Source organism: Heteronotia binoei, chromosome 1, assembly GCF_032191835.1.
Source record: "Heteronotia binoei isolate CCM8104 ecotype False Entrance Well chromosome 1, APGP_CSIRO_Hbin_v1, whole genome shotgun sequence".
Lineage (NCBI taxonomy): Eukaryota > Metazoa > Chordata > Lepidosauria > Squamata > Gekkonidae > Heteronotia > Heteronotia binoei.
The window spans coordinates 253,790,179-253,814,844 of NC_083223.1; the positions used below are offsets into that span (position 1 = coordinate 253,790,179).

The 24,666-nt window shown below is 47.1% G+C and overlaps 1 protein-coding gene across 1 annotated transcript; it reads left to right on the forward strand.

Annotated features, from left to right (window-relative positions):
- The first annotated feature begins 1,344 nt into the window (after positions 1-1,344).
- LOC132581732 (trehalase-like) lies at positions 1,345-24,346 on the forward strand. The gene is made up of 15 exons (XM_060253130.1): positions 1,345-1,539; positions 2,678-2,778; positions 4,843-4,990; positions 8,019-8,106; positions 9,714-9,814; positions 10,274-10,366; positions 12,629-12,745; positions 15,013-15,135; positions 15,272-15,321; positions 16,170-16,370; positions 18,192-18,409; positions 18,621-18,732; positions 20,636-20,748; positions 23,683-23,736; positions 24,054-24,346. The coding sequence occupies exons 1-15, from the start codon at positions 1,445-1,447 to the stop codon at positions 24,141-24,143; spliced, it is 1,704 nt and encodes a 567-aa protein (XP_060109113.1). The 5' UTR covers positions 1,345-1,444; the 3' UTR covers positions 24,144-24,346.
- The last annotated feature ends 320 nt before the right edge of the window (positions 24,347-24,666 follow it).

Consider the following 24,666-nt stretch of genomic DNA (forward strand, 5'->3'; position numbering starts at 1 on the left):
TGCCCTGCATGTCATCCAGTTAGGGCAAGTATTATAACAGAGAGAGAAGGAGAGTTTTTCCCTACTTTGATTTATTTCTTCTGTTCACTTTTCTTTGAAATGCCTGTACATAGTTAATTACTGTAAATAAATATTTTGTCTGTTTAAAGTGCAGTCCCTCTCTACCACCTAGTTCCCCCAACCGCTTGGAACGCTAGGAGTGTGTTGGGGAGTCCCTAGGGGTGGAGAGAAGCGGCACAGTGGCTGGTTGTCAGCTCTCCAGGGGAGTCCCAAAGATCCCTGGGAAGCCCTGAGCAGGGTTCCTAGTGAGTTCAGAGGGAGGTTAGGAGGCTGTCCCACCTAACCAGAGCCCAGAGAGGGACAGTGGTGGCAGCAAATACCCTGAAGCAACAAAGTGGAACAGCCCTTTCAGGTCAGTATACCGGGAAGGGCTGGGCAGGGCTGGGGCCAGCAGATGTGGGGCTGGTTCGCCACAGGCTCCTTCAAATCAGTTCTTTCTAGTATAATCACCCTTGAGTTATCAACGCAGTGCATTCCTTTTTCACCTATGCAGCCTCTTTGTACAGCCCTAAATGAGACCTCAGCTGACTTAACATGGTTGAAGTCAGGCTAAAATAGATTTTCTTCCACAGTCCAATGTACTTGGCTTCAGTTCTTTTGCCTCTAATAGTACTTAGATCTTCCCCCATCTCCTAGCTACAAGCAAGTCATTTCCATTGCCAGCAAGCTGGACATTACAGGCATATTTCAGCAACCAATCTCAGTGGAACAACTGAAATCCAGGGGTGTGTCACGGTTTGAAAATTAACTAGCTTCAAGTCCACAAGGGGTAGCATTTTAGATCAAACCGTTTCTCAACGAGCGGTAAACACTTTGACCCAATTTGAGTCCTCACTATCTCCTGGCCATAACATCGCAAAGAAATTGAAGTCTGAAATTGACACTGTGTTAATTTACTACTGCTTGCAGCAGTTTGAAGTTTGTGTAAAAACGAAAAGTGCCAGTATTTCAGGTTGCCAGTGGGCTTTTCCCATTCTTGCTGTCCTCTGCAACTAGACATTGAAACTGTTAGCTGGTGGCTTCTCACCCCTGTAAGAAGCCAATATGCTTATGTCATTTTCTGTCCGCTGGCACAGATGTAAGGTAAAGGATTCAGGTTTCACGCATGTGCAGGCTTGTGAAGCAGAGTTCAATTTATTACAATCAGACCACCGAACCCTGGAACCCTAAATGGCCAATATAGCCAGACAAATTGGGAGGGGGTGTGTGTAAACTCTGGCAGGCAGACTTCCCAGAAACTAGGCTACACCTCCATGCTTTATTTACACTTCAAAGCCACTGTTCAGACTTGATTTTACTTCCTGGATAGCGTGCGGATGAGACCTATCTGCTGGTCTACTTGGTGCTTCCCTATATCAGATATCTAGTTTTCACCTCTGCCAAGATGCCAATCCTGCCCCGTTGGGTGCTTCTGGGCCTCTGTATGGCTGTACCAGTCCGGCAAGCAGCAGAAGGCCAATTCCCACCCCCCTGTGACAGGTGAGTAAATGACACCAATAACTACTGAGATGAAGAGACTGTGAGGCTGGCCAGTGTGGCACAGGGGGTAGCACACAGCACTAAGGCGTGGGAGGTGGGTTCAGTTGCTCACTCGTGAGAGCCAGTGCGGCGTAGTAGTTAAGAGCAGCAGGCTCTAAACTAGAGAGCTGAGTATGATCCCCAACTCTTCTCATGAAGCCTTCTGGGTGACTTTGGGTTAGTCACAGTTCTCTCAGAGCTCTCTCAGCTCCTCCTCTCTCACCAGGTGTCTGTTGTGGGGAGAGGAAGGGAAAGTGACTGTGAGCAGCTCCTTCGGGTAGTAAAAAGTGAGGTATAAAAGCAACTCTCTCTTCTTCACTGTGCCATGAATTGTATTGGGTGACTGTGCCTGTGATTTTCTCAGCCCTACCTCACAGAGATGTTGTGAGGGTAAAATCAGAAGGGACAGAATTATGTGCCACCTCGAGTAATTTATTTATTCACTTCATTTATGTCTCATGTTTCTTCCCAGTGGGGGGTGCCAAAGTGCTTACATAACTTCTCCTCCAGCAGCTGCAAGTGGAGGAGTGGGGAATCAAACCCAGTTCTCCTGGATAGGAGTCCACACACTTAACCACTACACCAAACTGGCTCTCACCCAGTCACCCAGCATTTTTCCATGGCATAGTGGGGATCCAAACCTGGTTCTGGCACAAAGCTGTCTGACACTCAAACTGCTGCACCTCAAAGCCTGAGTCCAGTGGGACCTCTTAAGATCAACAAAGTTTAATTATGGGTATAAACTTTTGTGTGCACACACACATCTTCAGATACAGTGAAACAGACTTCCTCAAGCATTACATATTGGGGGGGGGGGGGGGGGGGCGGGAACGGTTTAGTTACCAAGAAGGGCTCATAAGAGTTAAGATGCATAAGTGAGCAATAAGTATAGCTAAGACTGGACCGACAGTGGGTAAGATCTGTGAATAGCAGCAAACCAGCACAGAGATAATAAAATCACACCACACTGGCTCTGGGATTCCGCTAGTGCTATTTGATACAACAACAGGGCTGTTACAAACCTGACTGTAGGTTCATTTGTGAAACGTCGGATGATGTGTTGAGTACTCATTTCCTTTGTGTGTTTGCTTCCCCCTAGCAAGATCTATTGTACTGGAGAGCTCCTGAGGCAGGTCCAGATGGCGAAGCTCTTTGCTGATGACAAACACTTTGTGGATATGCCACTCCGGGAGAGCCCAGGTAACTGGCCAGGCCCCAGCCCATCCTCCTCTGAATTTGGTACGGAGAAGGCATTCCATTTGGAATCCTGCCTGCCTGCCAGCAAAGTGCAAGATCCCCCAACTCTCTTGTTTAATCTGGAATGGACACCATTCATTCAGATCTTATAAAGAACCCAGACAACATTGTTTAGAAACTTCAGGTAGTAAAAAGTGAGATATAAAACCAACTCTCTCTTCTTCACTGTGCCATGAATTGTATTGGGTGACTGTGCCTGTGATTTTCTCAGCCCTACCTCCCAGAGATGTTGTGAGGGTAAAATCAGAAGGGACAGAATTATGTGCCACCTCGAGTAATTTATTTCTTCACTTCATTTATGTCTCATGTTTCTTCCCAGTGGGCGGTGCCAAAGTGCTTACATAACTTCTCCTCTTGTCCACATAACAGCCCTGTAAAGTACCGTAGGTTAAGCTGAGAGCCTGTGAGTAGCTCAAAGACTTGGACCTGTGAAGCCTTATGAGGTAGCACTCCAAAGCCTGTACACAAAAACGCCCGTTGGGAGGCACAAAGCTGATCTCAGAAGTAAAGGGAGTGTAACGGGGGGGGGGGAAATAACCCATTGGCTTGACAGAAAATAAGTTGTTTGAAACACCTTGTGCAAATTTCAGAAAACCAATCTGCATCGCTGTAGATGGTTTCTTCCTGGTTTTGTGTGAATGCAGTCAGCTTGGGCGATTGTTCCTGGATCTATGTGGCTGACATAATACCAGAATTTCCTGCTTTGGTAAACAAGTCTGAAAGCTTTGCTGGATTATGCCCCAAATGTACATTGTTTGGAAGCCTACGGTTATGTAACAGGCTGAACAACATGGAGGGATGTGGTCAGCATCTGACTGAATAGGCAAAAATGAAAGCAATTTCTCTCTTAAAGCCCAAGGCTGCCAGACTTGTCAAACAATCAAACCAGCCTCTCTAGGACTAAGAGCCCTGCTGGATCACACCAAAGGCCCATTGAGTCCAGTAGTCTATTTCCCATAGTGGCCAACCAGGTGCCTCAGGAAAGTCCCACAAGCAGGGCATGAATTCAAACAGCTCTCCTCTGTTTGCCTCTCAGTCTGTTTTCAAAGGTAGATTGCCTCTAAACATGGAGGCTCCATTTAGAATTCATGCCCTTAGCAGGCGTTTTTTTTTTTTTTTGTCATAATGTTGCAGCCAACTTATGGCAACCCCTCCTGGAGTTTTCAAGGCAAAAGACATACAGAGCTGATCTGCTATTGCTGGGCAATTGGTGGTTTCCTATCTAACTAACTAAGGACGACCCTTTGCTTGCGAGAACTGATGTAATTGAGCTAGCCTGGGCCATCCAGGTCAGGGTAACTTGGGGAGCTGGTCCTCCATGCATTTCTTGACTCTCCCTTTCAGATGGCCTAGGTTGCTGATCATTCATGCCATGAGAAAAAATATGTCCTGTTTTGAATCTGGTAAGTGGTGGTGGTGTAAACCAGGCCTCTGATGGGTGAGCCGAAGACTTGCAGATTTATACCCTGCCCTTCTCTCAGAGCGGCTTACAGTCACCTATATCTTCTCCCCCCACAACAGACACCCTGTGAGGTGGGTGGGGCTGAGAGGGCTCTCACAGCAGCTGCCCTTTCAAGGACAACCTCTGCCAGAGCTATGGCTAACCCAAGGCCATTCCAGCAGGTGCAAGTGGAGGAGTGGGGAATCAAACCCGGTTCTCCCAGATAAGAGTCTGCACACTTAACCACTACACCAAACTGGCTCTCCCTAGCCATAGCAGAGAACCTGTGTTCCCTCCAAGTTAGCTCACATTTTTTTAGCCTCTGGCTCACGCATGTTTGTCTTAGTTCAGGAAAACTGGCCCCAGAACAAACTAATTTATGCAGTAGCTCACAACTTTAATGCCAGTAGCTCACAAATTAGAATTTTCACTCACAAGACTCCACAGCTTAGAGGGAATATTGCAGGGGACATATTGCTTCCATCTCCAACACACACTTTTGTCGGTATTGGCAGAATTGCACTGCTGCAGAGATCTAACGACTCCTTCCTTTTTTTCTCCCCCAGAAGTTGTTCTGGAGCACTTTCAGCAGCTGATGAACACAACACCTGGTGGGGCCCTGTCCAAGCAGCAGCTGACAGAATTTGTGGAGTCCCACTTCTCTCCCCCCGGACAGGAGTTTGAGCCCTGGGTGCCCCCAGACTGGACAGAACGGTATAGTTTCAAGCCCAGTCATCTTCCCTTCTCACCCCAACAGAGCTACAGTCCTATCTCTGAGCCAGAGTGATGTAGAGGTTAGATGATCAGACATGAATTTAAATCTCTGCTCAGCACTGAGTCTTGGGGGCCACTCCTTCTCTCTCAGACTGGCCTACCTCACAGGGTTGTGAAGATAAAATGGAGGAAGGGAGAACAATGGGCCGAGAGAGGTCAAGTGGCTATTAGCCACAGTGTGTGTGTGTGTGTGTGTGTATATATATTTGGCCGCTGCGTGACACAGAATGTTGGACTGGATGGGCCATTGGCCTGATCTAACATGGCTTCTCTTATATTCTTATATTAAGCTCCAAAACACCAGAGCTCGGGCCTTTTCAGCTGCGGCCCCTGCTCTGTGGAATCAGCTTCCGGAGGAAGTGCGGGCCCTTCGGAACCTTGACCAGTTCCACAGGGCCTGCAAGACCGTCCTTTTCAAACAAGCGTATATCGACATCGACTGCTGAACTGCTGTGAATAAAGGATCCGCCATCTACATTACTATCGAACTATTTAAACTGGCAGAATCAGCGTCACAGAACTAACCGTTACTACTGCCAGATAAATTTAAATTTAAATTAACTTAAATGATGTATTTTAAATCTATTAACTGGTTTTTATATGTTTAATTTTTAATTGTTAAATTCAAAGTTTTTATCTATTATATTTAATATATCTATTAAATGTATAAAATGTTGTTAGCCGCCCTGAGCTGCCTAGGCGGGGAGGGCGGGATACGAATAAAATCTATTATTATTATTAACAATGCACATCTCACCCCTGCGGGAAGGGTGAGATACAAGTTGTCATCCTGGCAGAGGACATAGGAATAGAGAGCTTTAAAAGGTGATTAGATAGGTCCTGACCTGGATAGCCCAGCAAACCTGGTCTTGTCAGATCTTGGAAGCTAAGCAGGGTCAATTGTGGTTAGTACTTGGATGGGAAACTTTCTTAGAATACCCAGTAGAGAGGACAGGGGCAGGCTCTGTTCAGCCACCTCTCTGAATATCCTCCAGGCCCCCAATAGGAGTCACTCACCACAGGTCGACATGACTTCCAGGTGCAAACGCACACATGCACACAAAAATGTACGAAATACTTAAATAAAAGGAGATTAGATAGGTTAACAGAGGAGAGGTCTATCAGTGGCTACTAGCCATGGTGACTGAGGAGAAACTTCACATTCAGAGGCTGTATGCCTCTGAATCCCACAGTCAGGAAGCAACGTCAGGGGAAGGTCTCAGACCTATGCCTTCTTGTTGGCTGTCCAGAAGAACTGGTTGGCCACCTGTGTGAGACAGGATGCTGGACTAGATGAACTGGTCTGATCCAGCAGGGCTCTTCTTATGTTCTTGAAGTGTAGAAGATGCTTTGTGCTAAGCTTCTTTCTTTGTCACTGATGCTCAGGTGTAGCCATCAGCATCTCCCAAGTGAGACCAGCTCTCCCACATAGTCCTTCAGATTATAGAGATGGCTTTTTAAAAGGATTCCTTGACATTGTGCTAAACCTTGTAAAATGCTATGCACCACCGTGGGACTTCAGGGTTCTTTCTTTGGAACAAAATTTGAGTCCAGGGGCACCTTTAAGACCAACAAAAGTGCCCCTGGAGTGGACTCAAATTTTGTTTTGCTGCTTCAGACCAACACAGCTGCCCACCTGAATCTTTCCTTTTGAGAACTTGATGGGGGAGGGGGCATCACAGGGTGTAGGATCCTGACCTGCCACAGTACTTTCTGTTTGGAAACAAACATTTTGGGGTTGGGCTTTGCGGGGGAGGGGGAGGACAAGATAGCCAACCTAGGGTCAATTCCACATGGTGAGTACTTCCATGTTGTTTGCATTGCTGCAGCAAATTGTACGTGCCAGCAATGGAGCTGCAATGTGTGAACTTTTCTCCACATTTTCCTCCATCAGTGTCTTGTGGCTGCCATCTCCCCTGCCCTGATTTCTTTCCCTTGGTGAATCACTGAAGAGAAGGGTTGCCAGATCCAACTGATGAAATACCTGGGGGCTTTGGGGGTGGAGCCTGGAGATGAAAAGTTCCCTAGAAAAAATAAAAAACACAGCAGTCTGAATACAGTATTCATTTCCTCTTCCTCTTTTTTGCCTTCAAAAGGTTCCCCAGCAGTTGCACTTCCACACACACTCACAAAGCAGCCAAAATAAACACAATTTGCAAACCCACAGTTTTGTAATCTTGTGGGCAATGGTATAAATTGCTTCACTCATGGGAGTTGCTGAATGTAACAATCTGCTGTATTTCAACCAACTTCTTCAGACTAACAGGAAAATGAAAGTAAGGAAGACAGAAGTCTAGGGGGTGGAGTTTGCCTCCATCACATAATCAGGTTCTAGTTAACTCTTTACTATCCATTTTACTTTACAAATGACTTCTAAAATGACTGCAAAACGGAGGGACTGTGCTCTCTTCCTCTGTCTCACACTCATCAGGAAGAGCCATGTGGCTCTGCCTGCTAACGCCATCCCATCCAGATTTAAAGGCAAACATACACATTCCAAAACACAGTTTGCAAGTTTTTTCTAAACCTGCCAAGATTTAAAGGCATATCATGGCTGTTAGGGAAGGGCATCCCCCCACCAGCCAGCTGCCTGGCAGCAGCGTGGAGCCTGAAAAACTGGGAGATCCCTCTCTCAGACCTAAGGGCTGGCAAGCCTACTGAAGACCCTTTTGAGAGCTTTTTAAAGGAAAACAAATGTTACTGAATGCAACTCACAAGCATTTAATGAGTGAAAATTGGATTGTAGATTTAACTGCTTTCCCAGCCTCCTAGCCTTCCCCATGGTGCATTTGTTATTTCTGGAAAATGTAGGGGCAACCTGCATACTGTTTTCCACTGGTGACAATGGTAACTTGGGGATGGGGTGTTTGAGGCCAGGAAATGGCATGAGGGAAAAGGTTAAACCTTCCTTCTGGTCTTGTTGAGTCCTTCTGTTTCTCTGATTCTTTTTCTCTCTGGTTTTTTCTAGCCCTCAGCTCCTGAACAGGATTTCAGATCCAAAACTGGAGTCGTGGGCCCTGGACTTAAATGCGAAGTGGAAACAGCTGGGAAGGAAGGTAATCCTGAAGAAGAACCAGAACTGGAGGCTGGTTGCACCTAATGAATTAGGGTACAATGGGTCAGGGGATGCAGAATGAAGCAGTCTTCATGCACAAGTCTTAGGGTTGCCAGGTCTAACTCAAGAAATATCTGGAGCTTTTGAGGTGGAGCCAGGAGCAAGGTTGTGACAAGCACTGTTGAACTCCAAAGGGAGTTCCTTTTTAATGCTTTCCCTCCATTGGAAATAATGGAGGATGGGGGCACCCCGGTCCAATCTTTTTGAAACTTGGAGGGTGTTTTGAGGAGATCCACCAGATGCTATGCTGAAAATTTGGTGCCTCTACCTCAAAAAACGGCCTCCTCCCAGAGCCCCAGATACTCACAGATTAATTCTCCATTATACCCTATGGGGTCCAGTCTCCATAGGGTACAATGGAGTGCCCAGCAGACATTTCCCTCTCTCCCCACCTCCACTTTCTGATAATCCTGAAGCTGGGGGAGGGCCTCAAAACCGGGGATCCCCTTCCCCCAACTGGGGATTGGCAACACTACCATAGTGATAGTAAAGCTTATAAGAGCTACTGTCCCTTTAAATTTTGTCCTTTCCTTCTTTGCTATTTCTGCTTCTCAGCTTTGTTAATCACTTGAATCAGTCAGTTGTTATGGAAAATGGGTTGTTGTTGGGTTGGTCCCCCCCCCCATTATCGCTTTTCTCTTTGAAATCAAATCAGTGACTCATTATTTTATTTTTCATCAATGTAATTTCGTAACTGCACAGTTACATATTAAGTAAGTGCTGTTAAGTCATAGAATCATAGAGTTGGAAGGGATCTCCATGGTCATCTAGTCCAACCCCCTGCACAATGCAGAAAACTCACAAATACCTCCCCCTAAATTCACAGGATCTTCATTGCTGTCAGATGGCCATCTAGCCTCTGTTTAAAAACCTCCAAGGAAGGAGGTTTCCAATTTACAGTAGCCCCAGTAAGAGAGTTCCAAGACAAGTGAGAAGCTGAGAAGGTTTGCCATTGCCTTCCTCTGCAGAGTTTTCCTTGGTGGTCTCCCATCCAGCTTCCCACCCTGCCTAACTTCTGAGATCCGATGAGACTGTACCACTACCTTTCTTCATAATTGCAATTACTCTTATTTTAAAAAAGAAAGGAAGAATATTAACAAGCCATGATTTTGGCTGCAAAAAGAAAAGGATTCCCCAACCAGAACTGAGTGGGCAATGCAGCAGCAGGCTACCAAAGGGGAAGTCATTAAGATGAGAAGCAGAAGCTCAGTGAAGCAGCAAAGAGGGAAGGTGACAGATTTAAAGAGATAGTTGCACGGGAAAACAGCACCTTTGCCTGACTGGGGCACTTCCAAGTAAAAATGGTAGCAGCTGGAATTGCATTGCCCAATTTGAATGGGGAAATATTATCTTACATTAAGTGCCCCATGGAAACATGATTTTAATTTTGCTTGCTGGTGGTGGTGGAAAAGGCATTCTCTACCAATACAAAAGGGCCCAAGTATAGAAGTAATTTCAGCTTGGATGGGAACTCTACATATACCATCTTGAGTCTTTTTAATAAAGGCAGATTATATATGTAAATAAATAAACCACTTTACATTTCAGATCCCAGCGGAGGTAAAAATCAGCCCTGAACGTTACTCCCTGATGTATGTGCCTAACCCGTTGATAGTGCCAGGGGGTCGGTTCATTGAATACTATTATTGGTAAGGAGCAAATATAGCCTTGGGGGTGGGGGTAGGGGCAGGAGGCAAGGGGTGTGTGGCATGCCCAGAAGCTTCTATGGAGGGGCTGTGGCTCAGTGGTAGAGCATCATCTTGGCATGCAGAAGGTTCCAGGTTCACCCCCCAGTAGGGTTGCCAGGGGACTGGGGGGAGGGAGAAAGAGAAAGGCCTAATATTGCCGGTGTTGCACAAGAAGTGATATCATGCCAGCAACATAGCCTGGCATTTGTACAAAAACTCTATGGTAAAACTGGTTTCTACCATAAAGTTTTTGCCCAAATACCAAAGAGTCTTGGTGTGATGACATCACTTCCTGTGCAATGCCAGCAAGCATGGAATGTGGGAAGGGTCTGTTGCTGCTGTTTTTCTCAAGGATTCTGAAATGCTACAAACTTTTCCCATTGAAATGGTAAGTGGTTAAGGCCCACCCTCTTCCTTCAGGGATTCCTTCTGGGTGATTGAGGGCCTGCTGCTGTCTGATATGGTCGCCACAGCTCAGGGCATGATCCAGAACTTCCTTTACCTTGTGGACAAGTAAGAGACATCTGGGGAAAGGGGAGGGCAGAGGGCTAAATTTTCCTGATGCCATGAAGAGTGTCAAGCACAGGTAGTTCAAGAATAGACTCCTTTGTTTTTAATCAAAGTTAATTCTTTATTGAAACTCCATGTTGCAGATAAGATGTTGTCTTTAAGAAGACTAAAGAAAATACGGTTACAGCCAGCTATATAGATACACACAGACACGTTTGGAATTCTGAGTTCAAAGGGCAAAGCAGTAATTTTCCTCTACCTAGCCATAGCCTTCTAATGCCAACCTGTGACCAAGATAAGACCCACAGAGGCCTGGGATATTTAGGGGGAGTGTTGGTACTAAAACAAAGCAAGACAATTCCGTTAGGTAAACATCCTCTGCCAGATGGCTACAGGGACGTGAGAAAAAGGGGAGTTGCAAGTGAATGATACCCAGAGCCATTACTTTACCATATTTCAGCCATCTTCCTCTCTATGAAATCAGAGTGCTTGACAAAGAGGAGGAAATGTCTAAGCCAGGGGTGGCCAAACTTGCTTGACGTAAGAGCCACATAGAATAGACGCCAGATGTCTGAGAGCCACAAGACATGAATGTCAGATGTCTAAGAGCTATAAGACATGAATGTCAGATGCCTGAGAACTGTAAGACATGAATGTCAGATGTCTGAGAGCTGCAAGACATGAACATCAGATGTTTGAGAGCCACAAGACAGGAAGGAAGAGAGGGAGGAAGGGAGGAAAGCAAATAGATGGGGCAGGAGAGGTAGAAAGAAAGCACTCTCTCTCTCGGCTTGGCTTCGCGAACGAAGATTTAAGAAGGGTGCAATAGTCCACGTCTGCTGCAGGCTCGCTGGTGGCTGACAAGACCAATGCGGGACAGGGAGGTCCGGCCACAGTGGCTGCAGGGAAAAGTCTGATTTAGGGTTGGTGCTGTAGCAGTGCGATTCTTCCTCAATCTCCTTTTGTCCTCAAGACCAGCTATGCGTGCGTTCTCAAAAGAAGAGACAGCCTGGTGGATGGTGTGCCTCCATGCTTTGCGATCTGAGGCTAGGTCAGACCACTGGGGATGGTTGATCTACTGTGTCGAGCATGGTTCTGATGTTCCAACACGCAAGCTTTAGTCTTTGCACACTTTGTGAAGCAGGTGCATGCCTTTTCTTTGTTGTTATTTTTTGACCGCAAGTAAGGATGCCCGTTGACCGCGGCTAGCCAACTGGGGTGGAGGAGACGAGCTTTGTTTAGGCCACCTTTTCTAGGCCCCTCTCCGTGTGGAGCAAGCAGTGCTGTCCCTAGATAAGGCTGCTTGGTCGTTCAGGGTGCTGCCGAAAAATGCTTTCGTCTCCGGGTTAGCATCAGGCGACCAATACCCTGAACCGCCTACATGCAGGATCGGGACTGCGGCTTCCAGTGGCACCTTCCACCTGCCGTTTCGCCCCTTGCCCATCGCTGCAGGACTTGATGCATTGTGGGTTGTGTATGTGGATATGCCCTTCAGGCCTGCGCAGAGGAATTTTTTAGGTGAAGCCCAGTGTGCACGGTACTGGCTCCACCCTTTCGCCTGGGGGTCATCTGCCATGGCCCAGTAAGCCGGGACGCCGGCAGCGAGTCCTCCAGGTGGTAGGTGTTACATTAACAAGCTCTATCTGCCCGGGTTTGATGTTAGAGTTTTCCTTCTCGTAGGCTAGCGAGGTTGGTGGGCCCAGCCTACCCATCCGGTTATACCGCCGGACAATTCGGTCGCACCATGACGTAGCAAACTCTGTGAAAAACGGGGGGGACCATCGAGAAGGTGTTGCTACGGATGCAGTAATGCAGGAGAGGCCATTGCAGTGACCATCTGCCAGGCATAGCCAGACAGTGACCACGCGGCGTTCACTACACCGGGAGAGGAGAGGCTATGTATTGCGTATACACTTTCCCTGGGGGGGTAGGATACCCAGAGGGAGCCCACCCCCCCAGAAAGAAAGCAACTTTAACTTTAAATGCATTCTCCAAGCTGCCAGCTGGCTTAGATTGAACAAGTGATTTAAAGAGAGAAATACCTTCTCCAAGCTGGCCGACAGGGCAGTGGGGGCTTCAAGAGCCACACAATATGTGCAAAAGAGCCACGTGTGGCTCCCGAGCCACAGTTTGGCCATCCTTGGTCTAAGCAAAGGTTTTTGTACCTGCATTGGGGGACAACCTGGGCCATGTTCAGATGTATGAACCCCATGTAACCCACAGAATCTGTACTCCACTGCTGCAACTTTTGCTTCTTGGTAACAGATTTGGGCACATCCCCAATGGAGGCCGCATCTATTATGAGCGACGGAGCCAGCCACCCTTCCTTACCCTCATGGTAGAGAGTTACTTGAAACACACCAATGACATGGCCTTTCTCAGGTAACACACCTGGTTCTTCCTCTCTATGTGAAAATGCAAACAATATTGGGAGGGGGGGCTTTAAACAGTTACCAACTTCCGGGTGAGGCCTGGAGATCTGGAATTATGACTCATCTCCAGATTACAGAGATCAGTTCCTAGAGCTGTCAGCTCCAAATGGGGAAATAGCTGGAGATTTTGGGGGTGGAGCCCAGGGAGGGTGGGGTTTGGGGAAGGGGAAGTTCCTCAGCAGGGAACAACGCCATAAAACCCACCCTCCAAAGCAACCATTTTCTCCAGGGAAACTAATCTCTGTCACTTGAAGATCAGTTGTAATAGCAGGAGATCTCAAGGCCTCACTTGGAGGTTAGCAACCCGATCAGTTTCTCTGCAGAAAACGGCTATTTGAGAGGGTGGACTTTACGGCATTGTACCCTGCTAAGGTCTCTACCGTCTCCCAGCCCTACTCCCTGCCCCCAGGGTGCACCCCCAAATCTCCAGGAATTTCCTAACACTGTGAAGGCAGCCCTAGCTTTAAAAAAAACTTGTGAGGGCCTTTCTAGCAAACGGGTGAGCAGGAGGGTCGCAGAGGTGGGCCTACATGTTCTCAACTTGTTTATATTTAAAGGATTTCTATCCCTCACTCCCCAGAGTCTGCCTGAGGTGGCTCCATGAGGGAAGTTGAGATGGGTGGAGCACAGCTTTGGCAATGGTAGTTAAAAAAAAAAGGGTGCTGCTTGAAGCGTCTACCGTGGCTACCTCTCCCTTCCTCCTGGGCACAGTAGGGTTGCCAATCCACAGTTGGGGGCAGAAGATCCCCTGGTTTGGAGGTCCTCCCCCCACTTCAGGGTCATCAGAAAGTGGGGTGAGGGGAAAGGAAATGTCTGCTGGGCATTCCATTAGACCCTATGGCTGGGGTGGCCGACGGTAGCTCTCCAGATGTTTTTTTGCCTACAACTCCCATCAGCCCCTGTCAAAATGGCCAATGGCTGGGGCTGATGGGAGTTGTAGGCAAAAAACATCTGGAAAGCTACCATTGGCCACCCCTGCCTTATGAAGACTAGTTCCCATAGGGCATAATGGAGAATCAATCCATAGGTATTGGGGGCTCTGGGGGGCTGGGGTTTTTAATGTAGAGGCACCAAATTTTCAGCATGGCATCTGGTGTCTATCCTCAAAACAACCCCCAAGTTTCAAAAAGATTGGACTAGGGGTTCCAATTCTATGAGCCCCATCCTTCATTATTTCCAAATGGAGGGAAGGCATTTCAAAGGCGTGTGGTCCCTTTAAATGTGATGGCTAGAACTCCCTTTGGAGTTCAGTTATGCTTGTCACAGCCTTGCTCCTGGCTCCACCCCCAAAGTCCTCAGATATTTCTTGAGTCGGACCTGGCAACCCTATTCCTCAGGCATCTGTAAACACAGCATGACAAGCAGTGTTGCCAGTTGCTACAGTTGACCAGAAGACCAAGATCAGTTCTCCTGGATGAAATGGCTGCTGTATGGACTCTATGGCATTATACCCAGCGGAGGTCCTTCCTGCCTACCCTCAAACACTGCTGTCCCTAAACTCCATCCTCCCAAATCTCCAGGTGTTTCCCAACTCAGAGCTGACAACCCTAAAAGCCACACATGCTCAACAGGTTTCCTGAACTCTTGTGAGAGTCTGGGAAACATATCAAGCATGTGGGACTTGCTGCAGTGTGCTTAAAGATGTCAGGCAAGGATGACGTGGTAGGCATGAAGGAGGGGGCTGCACCTCCCCCCCAACTTTCCTAATTCTCAAGTCTCTGCACTCTGATTTTGTGCATCCAAATGGTACCCCTCTCTTCCAGATTATGCTGGGCACTCTCCCATAGAATCATAAAATCATAGAGTTGGAAGGGACCTCCAGGGTCATCTAGTCCAACCCCCTGCACAATGCAGGAAACTCACAAACACCTCTCCCTAAATTCACAGGATCTTCATTGCTGTCAGATGGCCATCTAGCCTCTGTTTAAAAACCTCCAAGGAAGGAGAGCCCACCACCTTCCAAGGAAGCCTGTTCCACTGAGGAACTGCTCTAATGGTCTGGAAGTTCTTCCTAATGTTGAGTCGGAAACTCTTTTGATTTAATTTCAACCCATTGGTTCTGGTCCTACCTTCTGAGGCCACAGAAAACAATTCCACACCATCCTCTAGATGACAGCCCTTCAAGTACTTGATGGTGATCCTATCACCTCTCAGCCGCCTCCTCTCCAGGCTTACAATAGTTGTGATTCATAGCTAACAACCTTGCCCTTTTCCCAGAGACAACATTCATCTTCTAGAGGCTGAGTACCAGTTTTGGCAGGAGCACCGAGCTGTCAATGTCACCGCCGCAGGCAAGAAGTACCTCTTAAATCGCTACAACATCAGAGTCGGGGAGCCCAGGTGAGGTGGGGGGAAATTGTTGTCACGGTTGTTGGACAATCCCAGTGCTGTTCTTTAAACTGGCGCTGGTCCCAGATGCTGGTTCTATATCCTTGCCAATAATAAGCACATTCTCCTATTTCCTCTTATTTCTCAGACCAGAATCCTACAGTACAGATGTGGAACTGGCAGTGGGCATGGATGAAGGTACCCGTTGGTATAAAGTAGAGATGGTATAAAGATCTGCTACCTTGAACTAGGAACAGAGAGGCTACTAGAGGACTGACAGCTTTTCTAACGTTTGTCTCTTTTACTGCTGTAGTATTTCTCTCCAATTCTGTCATAACAAGGCAGTGAGCAATGAATGTCTTGATGCAGTATTTTTGAGTGATTATCCTGTTTCTTACTTTGATGTCTGTAAGCCACTTGGAGTCCTTGTGTTCCAGGAGAAAAGCAGCACATAAATATGATAAATAAATAAAATACCTGTCTTACTAGGGAAGCTGTGGGTTTAGTAATATTGGCAGCAGAGAAAAAAAAACTCTCTATTCCCACCGGCTATAATTTTATAAATCCTTTTCATGTCAAGCCCTTCGTCTAAACTTAGAAGCACCCCATTCCTTGTGGGATAGGTGGGATAGGTGCTCCAGCCTTGGGGTTGCCAGCTCTGGGTTGGGAAATGAGGATTTAGGGGATGGAGCCTGGAGAAGGTGAGGTTTGGGTAGGGGAGAGTATAATACCATAGATATTAACTTCCAAAGTGGCCATTTATTGCAGGGGAACTGTTCTCTGTCAGCTGGAGACCAGTGGCAATTCCGGGAGATCTCCAGCTACCGCCTGGAGACTGGCAATCTTAACACTCGCCAAGTGGTTTACTATGCATTAGCTTGCCGTTTATTGTACCCTGGCATGGGAGAGGACTGTTTACATTTCTTTGCCAGGGAAAAGAACGGGAACTAAAATCGGGGTTCTGTCTGAGGATGCTGAAGGCTTTGCTTGTATTACCAACCATCAACTTCCCCCGCCCCCCCCACCCTCCTGACTTTTTCATGCAGAAGCCCAGCAGAATCTTTGGGCAGAGCTGAAAGGTGCAGCAGAGTCTGGCTGGGATTTCTCGTCACGTTGGTTCCTACCAGGGCCGCCTCCCCTGCCGGCCACACGGAAAGACACTCAGACCAGCGCGGTGGTACCTGTTGATTTGAACGCCATCCTTTGCAGAGTCGAGCAGCTGCTGGCCTCCTTTTATAAGGCTCTGGGTGAGAAGTCTGTGTGTGGTGGAAAGTGCCACCAAGTTATGGTGCCACCGACTTACAGCGATCCCATATGGTTTTCTAGGCAAGAGACATTCAGAGGTGGTTTGCCATTGCCTGATTATTTGTCACAACCCTGGATTTCCTCAGGGGTTTCCCATCCACGTTCCAATCAGGGCTGACCCTGCTTAGCATCCATGATCTGACAAGACTGGTGTAGCCGGGGCCATCTCAAGCAGGACAATAGCCCATGTGCTCTGCCTAAAAGCAAGCGAGGTATTGAGGCCTCTTCCTGAGGATGGTCTTGGTTACTCACAACCAGGGGTAGAATTCTAGCAGGAGCTCCTTTGCATATTAGGCCACACATCCCTCACGTAGCCAATCGTCCAAGAGTTTACAGGGCTCTTTTTTGTAAGCTCTTGGAGGATTGGCTAAATCAGGGGTGTGTGGCCTAATATGCAAAGGAGCTCCTGCTAGAATTCCACCCCTGCTTGCAACCCATTTCTCTGATCAGAACTACCCAGAGGCAAGCTCTGGTGAATTGACAGATCCTCCCTGGCCACCTGTGGGGGATGGGAGGTAGGGTTGCCAGATCCCTGTTGGGAAACAATAGAGATTTGGGGGTGGAGCCTGAAGAGGACAGGGACCTCAGTTGAATACCATGTCATAGAGTCTACCCTCCAAAGCATCCATTTTCTCCAGGTGAACTAATCTTTGTAGTCTGGAGATGAGCTGTAATCCTGGGGGATCCCTAGGTCCAACCTGGAGGTTGGCACTCCTAGGCCTATCTGAAGCTGGGGTAGCAAGCCACCAAACTAAAAACTATCATGTCCAGAGCAGGGGTCTTCCACAGGTAGTTTGTGGGCTACTAGTAACTTGTTCAGCTTCCATAAATTACCTTGTACATCCCAGAAAAAAAGATTGCAAAAATATCTGCTTTAGGCTTTTGTTGGTTTGTTTGTTTAATCTTCTGGACTTCTTAGCTGATAGCATCTGCTTGGCATGCAGGAGGTCTCAGGTTCAATCCCCAGCATCTCCACCTAAAAGGATCAGGTGGTGGTAGGTGTCAAGTCTGCTGTACTTTGATCAACCTATTTTCTAACTTTGGTTCAGAAGTGAAGGATTCTGGGTAGCTCACACTGAACACCGAATGCTGCTAGCTAACTCTCCTCCCCCCCTCCTAGCTATGCCTTTGTTATGTAGCCTGCTTTGAAATGCTGATATGTGAACAAGATAGTGGAACCTTCTCAGGCCGGGTGTCTGTGGGAGTGTGAAGCGCCAAGGCCTTGGCTTGGGAACGAGGGAGTAACATCCTAGTGCGAAAATATACTGCATAGAGTGCCCCGCCCGTAGGAATCCTTTGATCTATACCTTAAATGCTTGGTTAATGTCTATGTACCCCAGTCCTTCAATCTCTATCATGGTCTTCAGTTCTGCTTTCAATAAACTAGCAACTTTGTTTCAACCAAAGACTCGTTATTGAATCCAGCCGACTTGACAGTAGGAGATATGAAAGACCTTTGTCTGAGACCCTGGAGAGCTGCTGCCAGTATTACTAGGCAATATCGACCTGCTGGACTGATTCAGTAGAAAGCAGCTCCATGTGTTCATGTGGCAGGTTCATTTCTGGAACTCTTCCTAGTCCATGTTCTGCTTCTAAGACAGAATAAAACTTGGTAACATGCCCCTTCCCAGGGTGGGGGGTGGGAGGGAACTGTAACTCAGGATATTTTTCACTAGAAGTAGCTTCCAAAAAGGAAAAGGTGTATGACCCCCTAGCCTTAGAGGTCTTAGGAACTCCATCAAAGAATCATGTCTCCTCTTAAGGAAACAGCAAGAAAGCCAACTGGTTCCAGGCAGCCCACGAGTACCGAGTGTCTGCAGTCCAGGCTGTTCTGTGGAATGAGAATGCTGGGGTCTGGCTAGACTACAACCTTGCACGACAGAGGCACAATGAGGCCTTTTACCCATCCAACCTCACCCCTCTGTGGGCAGAGTGTGGTGTGGAACCAGCTACTACTGAAAGGGCTCTTCTCTATCTGGAGGTAAGCAATCCTCAACCGCAACACCTGGCCTTTTTCGCTGATTCACTTGACCTGCAGGGATTGCATTGCAAGGGTGTCTCTTGGGATGCCGGCCATGCTTACATCAGCCCCCCCATTAGACCACTGATCCTTCTCCTTCTGACTCCCCCTTTTTGCTGTCCTGCTAGAATTCTTAATGACCTCCGTTTCATGCCACTTTGTGTGCCCACAGAAGTGTTCTGCTCTGTCTTATACCAATGGGATACCCACATCGCTAGCCAGTACAGGGGAACAGTGGGATCTTCCAAATGCTTGGGCCCCTTTGCAGTATCTGGTGATTAAAGGTAAGGATTAGCCACAAAATGGCTTGGGAGAGGTACCCCATCTGTGACAACTAGGATTGCCAGCCCCCTAGGGTTGCCAATCCCCAGGTGGGGGCAGGGGATCCCCCGGTTTGGAGACCCTCCTCCTGCTTCAGGGTCATCAGAAAGCGGGGTGGGGGGAGGGAAATGTCTGCTGGGAACTCTATTATTCCCTATGGAGATTTATTCCCATAGAAAATCATGGATAATTGATCTGCAGGTATCTGGGGCTCTGGGGGGGCTGTGTTTTGGAGTCGATGCACCAAATTTTCAGTATAGCATCTAGTGCCTCTCCCCAAAATACCCTCCAAGTTTCAAAAAGATTGGACCAGGGGGTCCAATTCTATGAGCCCCAAAAGAAGGTGCCCCTATCCTTCATTATTTCCTATGGAAGGAAGGAATTGAAAAGGTGTGCCATCCCTTTAAATGTGATGGCCAGAACTCCCTTTGGAGTTCAATTATGCTTGTCACAGCCTTGATCTTGGCTCCACCCCTAATGTCTCCTGGCTCCACCCCCAAAGTCCCAGATATTTTTTTAATTGGACTTGGCAATCCTACAGCCCCCAGGTGGCATAAACAACCAAAGAGAAATCACAGACAAAGTAGAGTCAGGAGAACCACCGGTTCCGTGATACCAGCCTCAAAAGACAAACCAAAGAAACATAAATTTTGAATTCTTTTAAATAATATTCAGTAATATAAATAGTGTACAGTGATAAATCAAGCTAACAAAGAAACTGGGAACTCCAGTAAATGAGGGAGAAACCTATTTCATACAGGAAGTCCAAAGGTATGCCGGTGACATCAACCACAAAAGATAAATATCCAAATTTTACAAAGTGCGGCTAGGCATGAATGAGAGGACTTTGTAAAATTTGGATATTTATCTTCTGTGATTGATGTCACCGGCATACCTTTGGACTTCCTGTATGAAATATCCCAATTTTACAAAGTCCTCTCATTTGCTGGAGTTCCCAATTTCTTTGATGGTTCTATGTGGCTTGATTTATCACTGTATACTATTTATATTCCTCAATATTATTTAAAAGTTTTCAAAATTTATGTTTCTTTGGTTTGCTTTTTGAGGCTGGTATCACGGAACCGGTGGTTCTCCAGCCTCCAGGCGGTGCCTGGAGATCTCCCGCTAGAACAGTTGATCTCCAAATGATCAAAATCATTTGGCTGCTTTGGAGGGTGGGGTCTATGGCATTGCATCCTCCCCAAACCCTACCCTGTCCAGGCTCCACCCCCCAAATCTCCAGGTGTTTCCCATCCCAGAGCTGACAACCCTAATGACAACCTTAACTGGCCTTGTATCAGTTCTGAAGGAAGTGTTCCTAAGTGTAAGAGATGTCCCTCAGCAAATAGAATCTGCACAGGGTGGGGGGATCGTTTCCCTAGCTGCACAAACTTCCTTCCTTGTCCCCAACAGCTGAGGTGTAGCTTTTCCTTATCCTTGTAGAGCATGGATCTTCAGTGTGGCACCCATGGGCAATATAGTGCCTGCTGACACCTTTCCTGACAACCCATCACATGTTTTGGAAAGTGGGTGGAGCCGGGTAGGGATTTTGCTCAGTAAAGTTTCTGATTGGATATTGGATATTTGATTGGCTGTGCAGCTGCTCAATGATCCGGCGGGGAGGGCGGGATATAAATAAAGTATTATTATTATCTTCAGTGTGCAACTGAAAGTTAGCCATGGGAGCCATTTTTTGCCTGGCTCTGCCTTTCACAGCAGCCATTTTGTGGCCATGTTCACCACACTGTGTCAGAATTCCAAAGGTGTATTTTCCATGTTGTAGAGGCTCCTCACTTGGGGAGGATGTGTTTTCCCTTCCTATGTATGGCTGGAATTTTTTCAGATACTCTTCTTCACACTTGCTAGGTCTAGACAAGTCTTCATCTCCCCGGGCTCGTAACCTGGCTTTTAACTTGGCACAGAACTGGGTGAACACGAACCTGGCTGTCTATGGGAAGTACCATGCCATGTTTGAAAAGGTAATGGTCTCTGTATCCCACAGTACTGAACTTCCTTCCAGCTCCTGAAATCTGCACTGTGTAAGAGAGATTGTGGTAAGGTTGCCAGGGGCAACTGGTGGCGGGGTGGGGGAGTGATTAGTAGCTCTAGGTTGGGAAATGCCTGGAGATTTGGGGATGGAGCCCGGGGAGGACAGGGACCACAGTGGGATACAGAACCACAGAGTCCCCCCTCCAAAGCATCCATTTTCTCCAGAACTGATCTCTGTAGTCTGGAGATGAGCTTTAATCTTGGGGGATCCTAGGAATGCCAGCCTCCAAGTGGGACCTGCGGATCCCCCTGAATTACAACTCATCTCCAGGCTACAGAAATTAGTTGCCCTGGAGAAAAATGGATGTTTTGGAGGGTGGATTTCATGGCATTGTACCCCATTGAGGCCCCTGTCCTCCTCAGCCTCCATCCCCAAATCTCCAGGAATTTCCTAACCTGGATCTGACAAAATCTTTTAAAAAAACCCCATCCCCTGCCAGTGGAGATCCCCAGCCAGTCCCACCTGGAAGTTGGCATTGCTAGATCATGCGTGTGTGTGTGTGTTTTCCAGGGTTCAATGCTCAGAGCAGACCATAAAGGTACAACTCAAAAAAGAAATAGAATAGTAACCAACACAATACCTTTCCATCCATGGATAGACTGTCTAGCACCCTGAGCCTAACTACTAGCACCGCCCCCCCACACACACTGATAACATCACTGAGTCACACGGGGAGCACCCAATTCAGCTCACCCAGAAGGCTGGCGCCCTAGGCAATCACCTAGTTTGCCTATTGAAGGGCCAGCCCTGCAGATAACACTTCCAGAATACTGGATGTCTGAGAAGGCAGAAGAGAGATTTTGACCTTTCCCCATCTGTCTCAGTTGGATCAGGAAAACTGGTGGAACATACTGGATACTTGCTGTTTTGGTTCTCTCATCAGAGGCACTCCCAGTTTAGACATGGAGAAGTATCCTATTCAAACAATCTGGTTCCAGTGCAGAGAGAAATGTAACACCCTCCCCTGCCCTGTGCCCAGGCATGCTCACTCACTTTCACTCTAGCAATTGCTTCCAGACCTTCCTCACCGTCATTATCCTTTCACTCATATCCAGGCCCTTTTTTTGGTAGCAGGAACTCTTTTGCATATTAGGCCACACACACCTGATGTAGCCAATCCTTCTGAAGCTTACAGCAAGCCCTGTACTAAGAGCTCTGTAAGCTCTTGGAGGATTGGCTACATCAGGGGGTGTGTGGCCTAATATGCAAAGGAGTTCCTGCTACAAAAAAAAGCCCTGCTCATATCCATGATCCCCAGCACGGTGCCTGCCAATGCATTTCCTGGTGCCCATTTCCTCCCTTCCCAATATAAAGAGGGAATCTTCCCTTCCTACCATCTCGTTGAAGCAGGAAATCCTTCAGAAGAATCGAGGAAGCATCACCTTTTTACCTTCATGGAGCACCCATTTGGAAGCTGTTGCCTCCATCATAGGAAGAGGCTTAGTTTGGAACCTCCCAATGTTTTCCGATCGGCCCCAGCGTAGGTTTGAATCCTGACATGAAGCTCACCTTGACCGGTCATTTTTCTCTCTCATGTTAACGTACTTTCCCACAGATAAAACTCCTTGGAATAAGGGTTAGGATTTTTGAAAACCCAATTCTAATAAAATAAATAAAGTTGAAGAAGGGTATTTGACTCCTGAGAACGCTGTTTGGGGGGAAGTGGGAGGAGAAGGAAGAGCAGTTTCCTCCTGCGTGGGATTCCTGTGCCACACTCCCCTGCTCTGCAAGCGATGCAGCATTTGATTATTCAAGAGGGCTTTTCTACAGAGATAATAAAGTAGCACTGTACAAAATGATTCACAGAGTTATTAGGGACTGTGGTCTATACTCCTGTGCAGGGGTCATTTTGTAGAAAAATAGGTGGTGGAGCTCATCCAGGAATTGCTATGCAGCTGCACTTACTATTCAATGGACAAGGTAGGTGGGGAGGAAGAGGGGGAACCCTCAGAAAAGTTCAGGAACTGCACTCCTGTGAGCTCCTGTTGAATTCAAGGCCTGCTCCTGTGTGTGGTTTGCTGCAAGCAGGATCATGCTATATAATTTTGCTTTGTTTAAGGTGTCATGCTAACAATTTGCTTCAGTTTCTGTTTTTACATTTCCAGTTGGTTCTACAACCCAAATCCTGTTGTATTGTTTATTGAATGTCCCGTCCTGTTGATTTTATGGACTTCCTCCGTGTAACTGGTGGAACTCTCTGCCAGTTGGCATCTGGGCCTGTCAGGACCTTATGCAATTCTGCAGGACCTGCAAGGCAGAGATGTTCCACCAGGCTTTTGATTGAGGACAGTGACAGCTGGCTCCTTCCTTTTCCCCATCCCCTCCCCAGAAGTTTTTCTCTCCCCACCCCCACCATGCTGTTTTGCTCTGATAGCCTGGAAGAAGAATACTCAGCAGGACGCCATCAGACTTCCTGAAATGTTATTGTTTTACTTATATATTGTTGTTTTGCTATTAATCCATGTATTGTTTTATCTGATATAAATCGCCCAGAGCCTGACTTGGGATGGAATGGGAAGATTCAGTAAATTTAATTAACAATAACAACAATCCACCTTGGGTCTCCTTAATAATATTTATTAATTTTGAGGAAAAAAGGAAAAGGGAAAGAAAAAGGAATGAACAGAAAGATACATACAAACAATATATAATAGTTCTACTATTATCTTTACCTAATTCTAATACAATCTATGATCTATTCTATTATAAACTTTAATTAAATTTGCATGTAATCCTACTTCCATCTAGAAGTTCTACACTTTATGCATAATGCCTTTATCATTGTGCCTGGGCAAAAGTCTCCTTCATGGCAACCCTTTTGATGCCAAAAATTCTCGCCCTCTTGCTTTCTTTCTTTCTGTAGTATGATGTGGAAGGAGATGGGAAACCAGGCTCTGGTGGTGAATATGAAGTACAGGTGAGGCTGTTTTCTCTGCCCAAAATAAAACATGGTTGAGAGCATCTGGGTTGCCAACCACCAGGTGATGGCTGGATTACAACTGGAGAAACCATCAGCTTTGGAAGGTGGACTCTATAGCATTATACATTGCTGAGGTCCCTTGTTCCCACACCTTACCCTCCTCAGTTCTCACCCCGCAAATCTCCAGGTATTTCCCAACCTGGAGCTGGGAAGAAGGTTATGGGCTCCCAAGCTGGGTCTCCAGAAATGTTCCTCCCTCTGAAGGGGTGGGGGAACAAAGTGCCTCTCCTGAAGTTTCTTATCTCTCCTTACAGGAGGGTTTTGGATGGACCAATGCTGTGATCCTTCAGTTTCTGGATATGTATGGTGACCGTCTCAAGGCAATGAGCTCGTCTGGGGTCTGAATTGGGGCCTTCCTCCGATGCTTTGTTATATAGCAGCCATTTTTGGTTTGAGTTTGGGAGATGATGGTGGGGCTTTATCCTGACACCCTTTCCCCAGAACCTTCTCCAAAAAAACAGATTTCTCTTTGACCTCATCCTATAAGACAGTCCTGAATTTTGGCTTTAGGTGAGGACAGTGACAGTGAATAAAATTTGATTGCTTCCTTCCTTCTCCAGTGCATTTTATAACTCAGTCCCTACAGATAAGATAAAGAGCTGCTGGATCACAATGAGAATCCAGTTATCCTGCATCTTCTTCCTAAAGCCCCCAAGCAAGACAGAAAAGCCTTTTCTGGCTTGTTTGTCTTCCAGCAACTGGTGTTGAGAATGATTAGATTCAAATCCAGTAACTCCTGAGAGACCAACAAGATTTTTGGGATATAAGGTATTGAGAGTCAGATAGGGATGCCAGCTTCCTGGTGGGATCTGGGTTTCTCCCAGAATTACAGCTCATCTCCAGGTAGGCTTCCCAACCCCCCCGCCC

Excerpts from the sequence above, each read along its gene's own strand:
- LOC132581732 (XM_060253130.1), top strand. The coding sequence starts at position 1,445 with ATGCCAATCCTGCCCCGTTGGGTGCTTCTGGGCCTCTGTATGGCTGTA. Across the intron at positions 4,991-8,018 it reads CCCCCAGACTGGACAGAACG|CCCTCAGCTCCTGAACAGGA; the intron begins GTATAGTTTCAA and ends GGTTTTTTCTAG. Across the intron at positions 16,371-18,191 it reads CTCCTTTTATAAGGCTCTGG|GAAACAGCAAGAAAGCCAAC; the intron begins GTGAGAAGTCTG and ends TCTCCTCTTAAG.